The sequence below is a fragment of the Oncorhynchus nerka genome, linkage group LG12, assembly GCF_034236695.1.
Source record: "Oncorhynchus nerka isolate Pitt River linkage group LG12, Oner_Uvic_2.0, whole genome shotgun sequence".
Lineage (NCBI taxonomy): Eukaryota > Metazoa > Chordata > Actinopteri > Salmoniformes > Salmonidae > Oncorhynchus > Oncorhynchus nerka.
Window position 1 is genome coordinate 66858926 of NC_088407.1, and position 15372 is coordinate 66874297.

A 15372-nucleotide genomic window follows, 5' to 3' on the forward strand; every position below is an offset into this window, starting at 1 on the left:
TACAGTAATTTGGTCAGTAAAAAAATTAAAGCGAGAGAGGGACGGGATAGACAAATAGAGAGAGCGAGAGATGAAGATGGAGAGAGAAAGAGAGTAAGAAAAAAGATCATGTGAGCCACTGCATTGCATCAGGCAAAGTAGACAAATTGCACTTCTCCTGTTTTTTTCCCCAGAGTTCTCGAGTTAGGGAGAATTTTCACATCCCTGCTGAGTTTGAGATAGATGTGTCAGTGTGCACCTCTCTGGGCTTTGCCGAATCATCCTGGCAGAGGCAGAATCTAGCCTCCTAACCCCCTCGGATCCACCTTGATGGTCATCCCGGAATCCTCCTCTCGCTCTTTTTCTCCCCCCCCCTCTCTCTCTCTCTCTCTCTCTCTCTCTCTCCCTCTTGTGTTGGTGTACAGTTAACACCTTTTTTCTCTTTCCATTCTTCTAAGTGACCTTCACGAGGCTCACACGACCTTCCCTTTGTCCGGAGCCGCTCCCTTGCTCTCTTCCTATAAATGACTGAAGAAGGGATGTGTGGAGGACAAAAAAGGCCAAGTCCTCTATCAATAAAGATCAGGTCTTAATCATCCTATGTTTTGTGCAGTGTGTCTGTCTAATAGCTTCCTGGTCAAGGTTACAAGGTCATTAACAGTATAGCAGCCATGTGAACAGTCACGGTCAGGTCAGCTAAGACTGGGAAGGAACAGTACATGCATGTTAGAATGCATTTCACATTAGGGCTTCCCAGGGCACACTGTAATGGGACATGCAGTATTCATGTTTGTCATGGAAGCATCATTCCCATTTAAATGAATTACAGCACACCCACATGGTAACAGATACTGATAGCATCAAAGGAAGCTCTCATATGGGTTTTCTCATTGGATGGAACAATATAGACTCGTGGGTGTGGCAAACATTGTCATTTTCACTGAACCAAGCCATGGTCTAGACAAGGCAGCTATAGGATCTAACATTCTAACATTCCAGTTCAGCTTTCAGACAGAAAAGTACTGCACCTCACACGTTTCTGGTGTACATGATTCCCACTTTTATTTTCGACAGAAAGGGATGTTTCTTCTGGTTTATTTTGGTTACATTGAAAACCATTCTGTGAAAAACTGTAGCACCAGAGCAGATACTTATTGCCCATCCTTAGTTTGTTAAAAAGGTCAATTTGTGCTATTTTGAGTTGAGATCAATTGTGTTGTGGAGAAACGTTTTCTTCCCGTATATAAAAAAAAGACTAGCACATTATTTATTTTCCAGTCATTTTCTAAATAAAAAGAGAGATGTAATATATCCTTTCCATTTAAATCACAACAAATACACTTAAAGCAAAAAAAATGGGCAGCATTTAGCATAATTCAAGCAGGGAATTATCTTTCATGTTGAATAATATTATATATTTATATATATATATATATATTTATATATATATATGTTTATGTACAAGTATGGCACTTGATTACACGAAAGCAAGAAAACACTTTTCACAAATAAAAGCAGTGGGCGCTTTGGTGTATTGTAAATGAAGGAAGTCACAGACGTTAGCGTTTGCAGCAAATCCACCAGATACTGTTTTGCAAGTCAGCCATATAGCAATGGAATGATTACATACGTTAAGGTCAGTGGTGCGAACACAGGCAACAAAAAACACGAATGGAGCTAATGTATTTCAACTAGGTCAATCTAGCCAAAATTGATTTATATATTTATCCCATATGCCTATATACATCTGGAGATAGGCATATGCCTATATAAATATGGATAATAGATTTTCCTTCGAACACATAATCAACCGGTGTATGTTGTTGTCAAAAATCGGTTTGAAACTGTTTTTGAAACACTGTCAATAGCACGTATCGGGTTAGGTTTGGCTCCCCGGTGTTCACCTCTTAGTGCAATTTGCATTTACACTCTTCAAGTACAGTAGAGTAAATGCGTGAACACGTCGACATGATCTAAATGTAGCGCTTTACATAGTATAAACGTCACTACAAAGTTGAATCAGTGCAATGTAATAAGTCAACAAACGTGGAATCCAGGCTTGCCATTGGAGTCCATAAAAGACAAACAAATAAAAAAATCTGCCCACTCGTTTAAGTCAAGAAACGGATGAGGTGTGAGGAGCTGTACATCCCGGGTTCATCTTGGTTTAATCTTTACACATCGCACATTGTCCCTTCGGTAACTCTCTCCATGTGCTACACATAAGCAGAGTCACTGGATTGAGTACGGCCGAAATTAGGCACACTCATTCGGGGCAAGTCCTTATTTCTGATTTCATAAATGGACTTTCGCCTCGCCTGCACTCCTCGCACCGCCGTTTTGATTTTCTTCCACCCCAAATGATTGAGTTCTGCCAGATTCAGCAACACACAAAAGCCACTGACCGCGAACATGAAGACTAGAAACACGGTCTTCTCTGTTGGTCTGGAAACATAGCACTCGACATCTTTTATGCATGGATATCGATCACATTCGTACACCGACGGGACGTTGAATCCATACAAGAAATATTGACCCACTAAAAACCCTATTTCCAGCGCGTTTCTGAAAACCACTTGAATTATGTAAAATCTCGAGATACCCTCTTGCCGACTCTTTTTAGACTTCCCAGTAGTTCTCATGGCTGAATTTGGGATCTCTTTGACTTCCAAACAGTCGGGTTCGGCTTCTTTGGTGGAGTTCTCTGTGTTCTGAAGTACTCCATTCACAATGGTGTTTTTAATCTTTTTGCTGTCATCTCGTTTCATTGAATCTTGATCCTTATCCAGGGACAGAAAGACAGTGGAGTACCGTCGCTCCTTCTGTTTCGCTGACTGATGCACCGAGTATGTGATAAAACAAAGACTCGGGGTGCAAACCATTATGATCTGGAAAACCCAAAATCGAATGTGTGAAATTGGGAATGCCTTGTCGTAGCAAGCCTGGTTGCAGCCAGGTTGTAAGGTATTACAAACAAACATGGTTTGCTCATCATCATAGACCGTCTCTCCAACTATTGCTACGATTAGAATCCGGAAGATCACCACCACAGTTAGTAGGATCCTAAAAAACAAACAAAGTATTAATATAAGTCCGTAAATGATTTACAATGGCGCTCTAAGCAGGCGTGTGTTTGGGAGCTGTCCAGTGCTGAAACCGAACGCTATTATTCGCTCTCAGCATGGAGTTTGGGATGCTATGTGTATTATGCGTTGTTGTCATTTGTGTTATATACTTTGTGTACTCTGAAGTATTTACTAATTGGCATTCATCTGTATTTGTGTTTTAAAATGTTTTGCCAGTGTTGGTTTGGTAATGTAAGCGGAGCAGGCAATAGTGCACGGTCTCTGCCTCTCAGTTAGTGCATGGCACAGGAACCCATCTATCCTCAACAACAGCCATTAAAACAGGCAACTCTGTATTTACTGCAAATACAGTTGACATTTTGCTCTTACCTTCCTATCATAGTAGAGTGCTGCTGGACAGCAGCCTCCAGAAGCCTTTCTAGTATGGTCCATTCCCCCATTGTTGTTCATCCGGAGCAGGCGAGAGTCTACGGCACACTGCACGAACTTCTGGCGAATATGTGGAAAATTTTTCCTTGGGTTTTTGGTCGTTGTCACTCTCCAGAGGCTCGGAGGTTATCTGACAAATGCATTGATCATGAGCCCGCAGCTGTCCTGCCCTCCTCTCTCGCGCGTCGTGCAATAGGGTTCTGTGCGTCTGCCCGAGCGCTCGCGTGACGCTGTCACTTTCTCGTTGTCTTGGGGAGTCCGAAAGGCTGATTACAATAAACCCTCCTATTGTCGATCTTAAGATCAGACTGATGAGTCGCGCGCTGTGTCTGGGTGCAGGGAGGTTGGATTTAATGTCTTGCCAGCGTTAATCCGCCTTTAAGTAGTCCCCTCTCTGCGTCATGTGCAGACAGGTTGGCGGAACGCGGCCAAACGCTGCCAGGATTTCTCATTTTCAATATTCGACGAATGGAACCCGGTGCCGGCGTGAAAGATTAATCTGTGATAAAATGATTGGCGATAAGCTCAGTGCACCCGGGGTGTTTCAAGTTTACAACACATACAAATTACTGAGCCAGACCGAATTGTCTCTGGTGCGCGTGCTCAGGGTCATAGAGGTAGAGGGAGAGGGATAAAGGGAGAGCGGTAAATGCGCTGTGTACTGAGCCCTCGGGTCAAGGTTTGGCGCCCAGATATTTTTTCGGATCCCTTTAAGGCAAACACTTGTTGATTTGTAACTGTAATCGTGACAATGCCTGCAATAAAGCAGCTTTTCTTGAGTGCACGTGGAATACCCCCGATTTCAGTACTCCTAGTAACGCCATAGTAAAGCAGGGAAAATAATAATGCTGTGGATACACTGTGACTAAGTGAAAGTACCATCCGAGTTGCTAATCGCTTTACAAGTTTGCCTGCCTGTGTGTGTGTGTGTGTGTGTGTGTGTGTGTGTGTGTGTGTGTGTGTGTGGATATGATCAACTCAACTACGGAGCAAGGGGCGTGACCTCATTCATTAATATTGCTGTTTTAAGACCAAAGACTACACACAAATATTAGTAATTGTTAAGTGGTAGCCTTAATACATCGAGTAGCCTATATTGTATCTTTACATACAAATTAGATAATATAAAAACAAATATTATTTTCCCCCCAAAATGTAATGAAATTACAAGTGAAGGATTGGCCTTTGTTTGGTGAGGCTACTATGTAATATCAATATGTAAAATATTGATATTTCTGACCATTGTGTGGAAGAGAACAGATATTTACATATAGTAGACTATATGCAAAGGTACCTTCTACTACCTGATCTCAGGTGCATGGATTAGAGTGAGGATCATGTGACTTCATTTTTATTGAATGAAGGGGCGTGGTACAAGGGTTTATCTCTCCCTGCTGTAATCTTCCATAAACTCAAATCTTTTATAACCTTCCTATGAATCATCACGTGATGTGATAGATAAGGTGTGTGTGAGAGAGAAAGATGGGAGGATGTTCTCTAAACTACAGCACATGATCTTGAATAATATAATACATGGTTGGCTTTGAGGTCATCAGGAATGCAAACACTGCGTACCAACACAATTCATAAGACCCATGAAACATGGCATAAACACAACAATCCAAGTCCATAAGTTATGCCGCATCAATTGTCTTTTCCCACAGACATCCACATATGAAAATTAAAAATATCAGAGGGGTATGCTCCCTGCACAGTCTTAACTGAACAAGGTATTTGAAAGTGCCATTCCTGTCACCTTTGTCATTGACAGGAGTCATATTGGCTTATAGGTTTAAGCTATCAGCTGTTGTGATTAAGGAACTTGTACAGATGCACCGTCGAGAGCATTCTGTTGGGCTGTATATCACTGCATCTTCACCGCTGGGTTCTCCAGAGGGTGGTGCGGTCAGCCCAGCACAGCACCGGGGACACACTGCCTGCCCTCCAGGACATCTACAGCACCCGGTGTCATAGGAACACCTAGAAGACCATGAAGGACCTTAGCCACCTGAGCCAGGGCCTGTTCACCCCGCTGCCATCTAGAAGGTGGAGACTGTACAGGCGCATCCAAGCTGGGACCGAAAAACAGCTTCCATCTCCAGGCCATCGGACAGTTAAACAGTCATCACTAGCTGACCTCCAGGGTTAGGGAGTAATGGATCACATGTAATCCTTTACATGTAAGGGATTACAAAAAACTAACCCATTACCAGCAAAAACATTGTAATAAGATACTTTTGAAAAACTAGATGATTACTTCGAGGATTACTTTTAAATTCAGAAAGGATGTTCAGAAAATATCTTTAACGCTTCTGTTCTCAAGGACATTCAAATCAGCATTGAAAAAAGGCGCAAAAGTAATTTGTTCAACGTGAGTGAGTCTGACCACAAGTCAGAGACCACTACGATGACATCAAATGAGTTTGCGGGATCACAGGAAAATAGCAGGAGTAGGCTTTTGTAGGCTACAGTCTAAGCTATGTCAGCATTGTCACAACCTGGCTCTTCGATGGTGACCAACAAGAGAGTCCACACATTGGCACTTAAGGAGTAACAAAAACATTACATAACTAACAAAGTATAAAACTACAGAGGAAAACTAACCTGTGAAGTGTGAAAGTAGGCATGTGAGGGGTGTAATGGAGATAAGTGTTGACGCGTGCATCTAATCCCAAAACAGAACAATGGAGGGAGAGTGAGGCGGGCGTAACAACCCCTTACATAAAAATCAGGGCCTAACAAGGACCCGAAAACAAAACCCACAACCATACAAATACAACTGATAAATGTTAAACTTTCAGGAGAAATAGCTAACAGGATGTTCCACACCGTCATCTGCTTGAAGCAACACGGCACCTGTCCCACATTACTGGCATCCACATATAGGCTGAAAGGCTGTTCCAATCGTGGGGCAGCCAACACAGGGTCAGAGCTAAGAAGCAATTTCATATTTTTAAAAGCACTCTGACAGCAGGAAGACTAGATTAAATCAGCCCTCTTCAACAGATCAATCAGAGGTGCTACAACCGTGGAGAACGTGCAGCAAAACCCCTGATAATACCCAACCATACCTAGGAAGCTTTGCAGCTCCTTCTTGGTGGTGGGCGGTGGCCACGTTAGCCCGCACTGGGAGAACATGACCCTGCCCAACCACTCTGCCGATGTAGGTCACTGTTGCCTGGGCAAACTCACATTTGGCTAAGTTCACCATGAGACAGGACTCAGCCAAACGCTCAAACAGAGTCTGTATCCGCACCAGATGTCGCTCCCAAGTGTCACTATAAACAACCACGTCATCTAGATGTACAGTCTTCAAGGCCAGAGATCACCCTATTCATAAGACACTGAAATGTAGCAGGAGAATTGCATAGGCCCAAACTCATGACCGTATAGCAGTAAAGACCTGAAGGAGTAATAAAAGCTGATATTTCACAAGCTCTTGATGAAAAAGGCACCTGCCAGTAACCCTTTAGCAACTCCAACTTGCTGACAAACTGGGCAACACCGACTTGGTCAAAACAATCTTCCATCCGTGGGAGTGGGTAATAGTCCTGTTGTCACATAATTAACCTTCCGGTAATCAGTGCAAAATCTAAGAGAACCGTTGGGCTTGCTCTCCAAGAGACACAGTGTGGCCCAACTGGAGAATGATGGTACAGGGATATCATTAACTAGCATGTACTTAATCTGAGTCCAAGTGACGTAGCTTCTCCAATGAGACGCAATAAAGTTTAGTGGGGACAGCATCCTCAACATAAATATTGTGCACTGCCAAATGAGTACGAGAAAGTGTCCGAAAACAAAGACTGAAAATCAGGGATCAAATCAGTTAACTCTGCTAGACAATCAGACAGGTGACCCAAACGCTCCAAGTTTGCAAGGGACTCTGAATTCATCAACCTACCCTGCAAAATACAATCAGTGCCCGGCACCCCCTCTTCATCACATTGCCACTGATTGTGAAGGTGGTGTGGCTGACATACGATCAACAGATTCCACCAAAAGAACAGGACTAACCACATCAGTTTTAGCACGTAGTTCTGATTTAGCTAATTCAGAAGACAAACGAGCATAATAGGGCTTTAACAAATTGATATGGCAGAGCTTATTCATTTTCTGCGCTCAGGGGTAGCAGTCAGCTAGTTTAAAATCAGACAATTGGTAAACCAGTGTATGGGCTGCTGACTTTGGCTTGAAAAGGAGAACCAACAATGGTCAGCAGGGCCAGAACCTGGTCCCTTGAACTAGTCAAGCAACCTTTTCATCCTCACCTGAGAGGATTCTAGTTTTTCCTTTAGTCATTTCACAAGCTACATGCAACCTGTGTCAGAAACCACTAACATATGACACATTTGGGGGAGGCTCAACCACCTTCCAATCCTCCTTTAATACACAAGGGGACCACACACAGTATGACCAAAAACAAGGTCATTAGGACTGAACCCAGTGCTCTTGCTACTTTAACAGAGTAGCAACCAGGGTAACCCCTCTTCCCCGTCACGTTCTAATTCAGTGTAGTACGCACGTAACAGTGACTTCAAAGTCTGATGAAAACACTCAAGGGCCCCTTTACTCCGCATATGATAAGCACTGGCCTGATTATGTTATGCGCAATTGTTGCAAGACTTGTGCAAATATGCGCAACGAACCCTGATCGCTCTGAATCACCACAATCTCCATGTTTTGAATACCTAGCTGGGATTTAGTGGTAATGTTTTGAATACCTAACTTCAGACTTGGTGATAATATTGCAAGTGGATAGGCTGGAGGATATCTCGTAGCCTGACATCACAGCTAACATGTAGGTGCTAGCAGCTTTAGAACACAATCAATAATCAAATGTTCAAATGGCTGGCCTGTAACAGGTATAGGTTGTAGCAGGACTGGCCTTAACATCTGATTAGGCTTCCCAGTCAGCTGACAAACATGGCATGTTTCAATGTAAGCGGAAATGTCTTTCTTTAAACGAGGCCAATAAAATGTTTGCTAAATTCGATTATAGGTTTTACTAACCTCTAAGTGACCAGAAACATCATGAGATGTTTTCAAAACTACATATCAAAGCTTAGAAGGAACCACAATCTGAACAATAGCATCACGCACAACTTTTGCTGTGAGGCATCCATTTCCTCACCAACAACTGATCTTGAATTTAGTGACCCTGGGCAGCACTCCTTACCTAAACCAGAAGTACTTGATCAAATAAACCTTAAGGTAGGATCAGAGGACTGCTCCATCACAAGAGTGCTACAGGACATAGGCAAAGGTAAATCATTTAATGGATTATCAAACCTGTCAGCTATGTGTTGTGTAAGTTCCGTTTTGACCATAGTGTCAGCACTACTCATAGCACGAGTCACAGCACATGCAGAGATACCTCCGGGAATCTCTGTACATTTTCATTGATAATCCCTACACGGGATTGGGTATGAGAAATGACCAGAGGAGATGCATCACGCCAGACACGACTACTGGCTAAGTCACCCAAAATCACATGAACATCGTCAATGGGCAGAAAGGGACGTACCACAAGGGAAACCTCACCTTGCACTAGGTCAGATTACAGTTTGACTTTGTGCAAGGGTAGAAACCAATGTATTCATCCCTTGAGTCAGGACACTGGTTCCTGTATCTGTCTCCAGAGAAGGCAGAACAGACTCCAAAACATATGATTCAGTCTCACTGGATCTTTACTGGCACATCACTTCCCAATAGTGAAACATATCCTTCTGTGACAAACGGCGAATAATCAGTACTAAAAGTTTTGGACAATTCTTGAGCTTGCACAACAGGATGAACATGAGGAACAGGCCCAGCTAACGCAACAGGTTTTAAATTTGTGCTGGCCAAGCTGCTGCCCTTTTACCAAGGACAGGACATTCATTCTTCTAGTGGCCTTTACCGTGACAATAATTGCAGATTTGACTTACATCATTCTGTTCACATGAACCATGTTTGGATCTAGATGGAAATGTGTCATTACCAGAACCAAAGGAATGTACTGACTGAAATCCATTTGAACTGTTACTCTGCCCCCAATCTCACATACAGGACCCTCAAACTGTTTGTGGGTCAGTACATACTCATCTGCCAAAACAGCAGCTTCAGATGCAGTCCATCCTTTATGTTCATTTATATAGGTAGCAAGACGATCAGGGACAGTTCTTTAAATTGTTCGAGGAACACTAGGTTGCACAAATCTTCAAAACTAGTGACTGCTGAAACAGTACACCACCGATTGAATTGCGTTTCCAAATCCTGTGAAACCTCAATGTGGGACTGTTTTTCACCTTTAACGTTCTGAAACGCTGTCGATACGCTTCAGGGACCAACTTGTAAGCATGCATGCCACAGTTTGAACCTTTAACGTTCTGAAACGCTGTCGATACGCTTCAGGGACCAACTTGTAAGCATGCATGTCACAGTTTGAACCTTTAACGTTCTGAAACGCTGTCGATACGCTTCAGGGACCAACCTGTAAGCATGCATGCCACAGTTTGAACCTTTAACGTTCTGAAACGCTGTCGATACGCTTCAGGGACCAACCTGTAAGCATGCATGCCACAGTTTGAACCTTTAACGTTCTGAAACGCTGTCGATACGCTTCAGGGACCAACCTGTAAGCATGCATGCCACAGTTTGAACCTTTAACGTTCTGAAATGCTGTCGATACGCTTCAGGGACCAACCTGTAAGCATGCATGCCACAGTTTGAACCTTTACGTAATCATTGCTATCTGTAGCGCTAAAAGATAAGCCTCCTGAGCCCTACCGGTCAAAACACACTGTAGCATCAAAGTACAGTCTGCATCAGGCAAATGCCTGAGAGTCTGCTACACTTTCAAATAACGTTTAAAATAGATCAGGATCCTTTTCAGTACATTTAGGCACCAACCAGAGATTACCAGCAACATCAGAAGGTGGAGAACGACCAAGAGAAGAACGTTCCATTGGGGAGCTTGAGTAGTCGATCGCAAAAGAAAATTCACCTGAAAGCTTGCCTTCTCTGACAAGTTCTAACCGCTGATGTTGCAACCACAGTTTAGCTTGTTCGGATCCTGCTTCAACCTTTACAGATCTTGGTCATGATTTAGTTGCAATAAAAGTGACTCATTTTTATGCTCAAATGTCAAACCAGCACTAGACACAACTGGTACAACCAATACAGCTGGACTACGTTCACTCAATTCTGCCTTCAAAATATCAGCTGAAAGCAAATTCGCTGACAGAATAGACCTCAGTATCCTTGAGATGTACTAATCTCAACATGATACTCAACTTCAAAAACTGTTCCTTCATAAACTGCATAAGCAACTCATCAGGGGCACAGACAAAATCCTCAATAGAAGCTATAATGCTACTACCAAGTGAACAGAATAGTAGCCCAAAACTTTGAACTGCCCGAATGTGCACATCAACTACAGAACAAGTACATAGCTGACTTAAGTGCAAAAACAGATGAGTATTACTTGAGATACCCCAAATCCTATTGTTAAACTTAACCCTAGTCTTCAGTGGCTTTGCGGTGGGTAATGAGGCACTAGAGCCCGCTGGTACGAGGTAACCAACCCCGGATGTGCTCCCGAGACAACTGCTCTGACCAACATCACAAAAATAACGTCGCTATACCGAACAGGGGGAAAGACCATAACTCTGGGCAATGAGTTGTCTGCCTCAACTTCACTGTCATACATTGCAAAGACAACTCACCTCCATAATCAGATGACCCAACAGGGAACATAGGTGTCTAGACAGTACAGGAAAAGAGACTTGTCATCTCTCCACCAAGTCATCAAATCAAATTTCTCTAAACCAATTGAAGTGTGATTAAACACAACTACAAAAAGTCAATATGTAACTCCCAATGTACAATAGCACATACAAATGGTGAAAAAGCCATTCAGGCTTCTGGGACAATACCAGAACTAAGCGAACCACAAGACCAACAAATTAGTGCAAACCAATTACCATATATACTAGGGATAACGTCAAAATAGCCAATGCAAGATCCTGGATGAGACCCCATTTGTCACAACCTGGCTCTTACATGGTGACAAACAAGGGAGTCCACACATTGGCAGTTAAGGAGTAACACAAATAATGATTAAATACCTAGCAAACTAGAAAGGAAAACTAACCTGTGAAGTGTGAAAGTACGCATGTGAGGGGTGTAATGGAGATGCATGCATGGATGAATATAAAATGTGTGTAAGTGTTGAAGGCTGCACCTAATCCAAAACCATGATCAACCAGATCACAAAACAAAATGGTGCTTGTGGAGATAAAGAGCTATGACTAGGCACCAGGAAATTTTATCTCCTAGTTGAACCCAAACCCAGGTGCAACTTGTCACCTTAACGACCCAATCAGCTCCGCCTATCCCCAATCTGCAAATAAAAGCACAAACACAGAGAAGGAGGCAGGGAGAGTTTAACAGCATCCAAAGACTATCCAACGTCACTAAATGCTTGGATGTAAGAGTGACAGCAGTGGTGCAGTCTATGGCGATATGGATATCTACATAGTGCATTGACGTGAATCACACTACTGCTCTCTCCTTTAGATATTTTCACCTTACAGAATGTGGGTTTTGTGGATGGCTGTCCACACATCTAACTGTGTATTTGAACCCAATAATGGTTGAATTCAAGCAATTTAAGCTGCCTATTAATTATTGTTTTTGAAACCAGTGGACAGCCAGTGAAATATGCGCTCTTGAAACAGCTGCATTATTTTGTTGTATTTTTTATTTAACCTTTAATTAGGCATTTAACAGTGAGGATCCCAGCCTATGGAATAAAAGTGAGGCTTTTTTTGCTCATTCTAATTCATGCTGATAAATGAATATATAGGCCTAGTGGACACATGCTCAAACTTGCACACTTTTGATAGACTTAAAGGGGAAATCTGTCATTGCTATCTTAATTAATTAACATCTTAATTGATGTCCTGATGCTGTATGTTTCCCGAACACTGCTATATTGATAATATTCTGGGGAAAATGTAGCAAATTATAGCATTGATTAATTGATTTGTTAATTGATTATATGAATGGAGAAACATTTAATTACAGCTGATTAATGGACGTGCTACAATTTCTATTGTGCGTGGGATTTACAAAGAGGCCTACCAAAAGGATCATCTTCATGTTTTGACAAGAAGCTTGTTATAGTAGTAACATCCTCAGACAATATCCGCTGGGCACACCATCTCATTTCAACATGGATAATTGGGTAATATTTGTTTGAGACTTTGATCAATGACAACCTATATTCACCCACTCAAAAAGACAGCCAAAAGTTAATTGAATTTCCAATGTGTTATCACTATGCTTTCAACCATCTAAAAGCACAACCAAATTCAAATGGAAAAACAATGTCTGATTTTTGGTTTAGTTGTCACACAAATATCACTATGCGTTCAACCATTCAAAAGCAGTACAGTTCAAATGGGAATACAATGATTTTTTATTTTTGTTCCACCTTTATTAAACCAGGTAGGCCAGTTGAGATCAAGTCCTCATTTACAACTGTGACCTGGCCAAGATAAAGCAAAGCAGTGCGACAAAAACAACAACACAGAGTTACACATGGAATAAACAAGCATACTGTCAATAAAAAAATAAAAAAAATCTATATACAGTGCAAGCAAATGTAGTAAGATTAGGGAGGTAAGGCAATAAATAGGCCATAGTGGTGAAATAAATACAATTTAGCATTAACACAAGTAATAGATGTGCAGATGATGATGTGCAAGTAGAAATAATGAGGTGTAAAAGAGCAAAAATAAATAACAATACAGGGATGAGGTAGTTGGGTGGGCTATTTACAGATGGGCTGTGTGCAGGTGCAGTGATCGGTAAGCTGCTCTGACAGCTGATGCTTAAAGTTAGTGAGGGAGATATAAGTCTCCAGCTTCAGTGATACAACAGATTAATGTGTTATCACTATGCTTCATCTAATAGCGCAATTAAATGACCTGGATTGCAGTTGAGATTACATTAAAAGTACATGGTGCAAATGAGAAATGCTGTTTGAGATTTTGCACAGAGAATTGCAGCAATTGTGAAGATCTCCACAGACCTCATACGACCTATGCATGTTATTATGAACATGCAGTCTTTGGGATGACATAAGAATACATTTATAGTTACAGTAATTTCAAAATGTGTCTATGGATGTGTTACTCATTTTACGTTTGCAGTTTGTAAGATAGCCTTAACTTTAGGCTATTTATTGTATTTCAAAAGTAATATTTAATTGTGTTTGGTCGACAGTGCAAACAAATATCCACATATGAAGGAGATGAAACTACTGCTTGGATAGTTCCAGCTGTCCCACTGACTTAGTCTGGCTTTAATTCCAGTTTGTTTACTAATTCATAATTGATACAGTATATATTATGTAAATGTGATGTAACTTACAATGTATGTAATGAATCCAGTTTTAAAATAATGAGAGCCTAATTACTTTTAAAAATTGCAAAAAAAAGTTACAAAACAAAAAATGATGCAAACAACGAAATGTATCTCATGAAAGAGAAAAGAAACGGAGAAAGATGTTTTTATAGCTTATCTTGTTTTGAACAACAACAGAAAAACATGTAAAACCCTGGATGGGAGACCAAAGGGTAGCTGTAGATAGATCAGTTCTCCAGTAGATAGATCAGTAGTCCTACTGGAGAACTGTCATGATGACATATCCTGTGGTTGAAATTTTACCCTCAAAACAACAGTTTATGTTGATGACTTCAAATCCAATGTGTTTTCCATGTAAATAACTTTAAAACAAGGTGGGTACAGCCAGTTTCTGCCCGGTTGGTAGCGATTCAGACGGCGATGGGATGAAACAGTGAAGCAGCAAATGGGAAGACAACTTGTGCCACACAGCTGGCAATAGCAGCTGCTTGTCACTATTAGTTGTAGAAATTCCAAACCTGACCATTCTGGATTCTCTTTAAGCAGAGGAGACAGGTCATTGAGGCATTTTGAAGCAACGGAAAGAAATTGTTGTGAAATATATGATTCAGTTGAATCTGTTTTCTTTGTATAGGCCTACATAGCCTGTGTAGTTTAAGGCAAAAGGTGGCTACTTTGAAGAATCTGAAATATAAAATCTATTTGGAGTTATTTAACACTTTTTTTTGGTTACTACCTTATTCCATGTGTTATTTCATAGTTTTGATGTCCTCACTATTATTCTACAATGTAGAAAATAGTCAAAATAAAGAAAAACCCTTGAATGAGTAGGTGTGTCCAAACTTTTTTTAGGAACTCAGTCAATCTCAGTCAGTCTCGACTTACTATTGAGAGCAAGAATAGCAGAATACACCAGCTGCAATTTGGTTGCATATCAGCTATTTTTCGCTTATTATGTCAGTCACTGACAGTCACTCAGTTAGTCATGTCAGCTAACAATTTTTAGATTGGTAGTTAGTCTAGCCAGCTATCTAAACTTGTAGCAAACATGTCCGAATACTGACTGGGCACACAGGGGCCCTGACCCCATTGATTTTCATAGTCATTCTCACCCAGATATCATATTAGCATGGCATAACTCATTACAACATGTGTAGAATTGCAGGAAAATAGCTGTAAACTGGAGAAAAAAAGATCTCCCTACCCCATGGCAAAATGAGTAGAATTGCGTAAAATTTGTTATAAAATTGCAGTATGTGTAGAATTGCAAAAAAATAGCTTTAAAATGGTCCAATGCAGACATTTTTCTCTCAATATCAAATAATTTCTGTTAACTATTTATTCCCTTATTGTGATTGTTTTCAATGTTTTCAAGAATAAAAAATAGCTTATAAGCAAAGATCATTTACTCAATATAGAATTTATCTAGGACTGTCTGGGAGTGGTCTGAGTCGGGAGGGGA

At 41.2% G+C, this 15372-nt stretch overlaps 1 protein-coding gene across 1 annotated transcript; it reads right to left on the minus strand.

Annotated features, from left to right (window-relative positions):
• Positions 1-359: 359 nt before the first annotated feature.
• LOC115138636 (gap junction delta-2 protein) lies at positions 360-3822 on the minus strand. The gene is made up of 2 exons (XM_029675702.2): positions 3435-3822; positions 360-3042 (listed from the first exon to the last, which is right to left on the minus strand). The coding sequence occupies exons 1-2, from the start codon at positions 3503-3505 to the stop codon at positions 2196-2198; spliced, it is 918 nt and encodes a 305-aa protein (XP_029531562.1). The 5' UTR covers positions 3506-3822; the 3' UTR covers positions 360-2195.
• Between the last annotated feature and the right edge of the window lie 11550 nt (positions 3823-15372).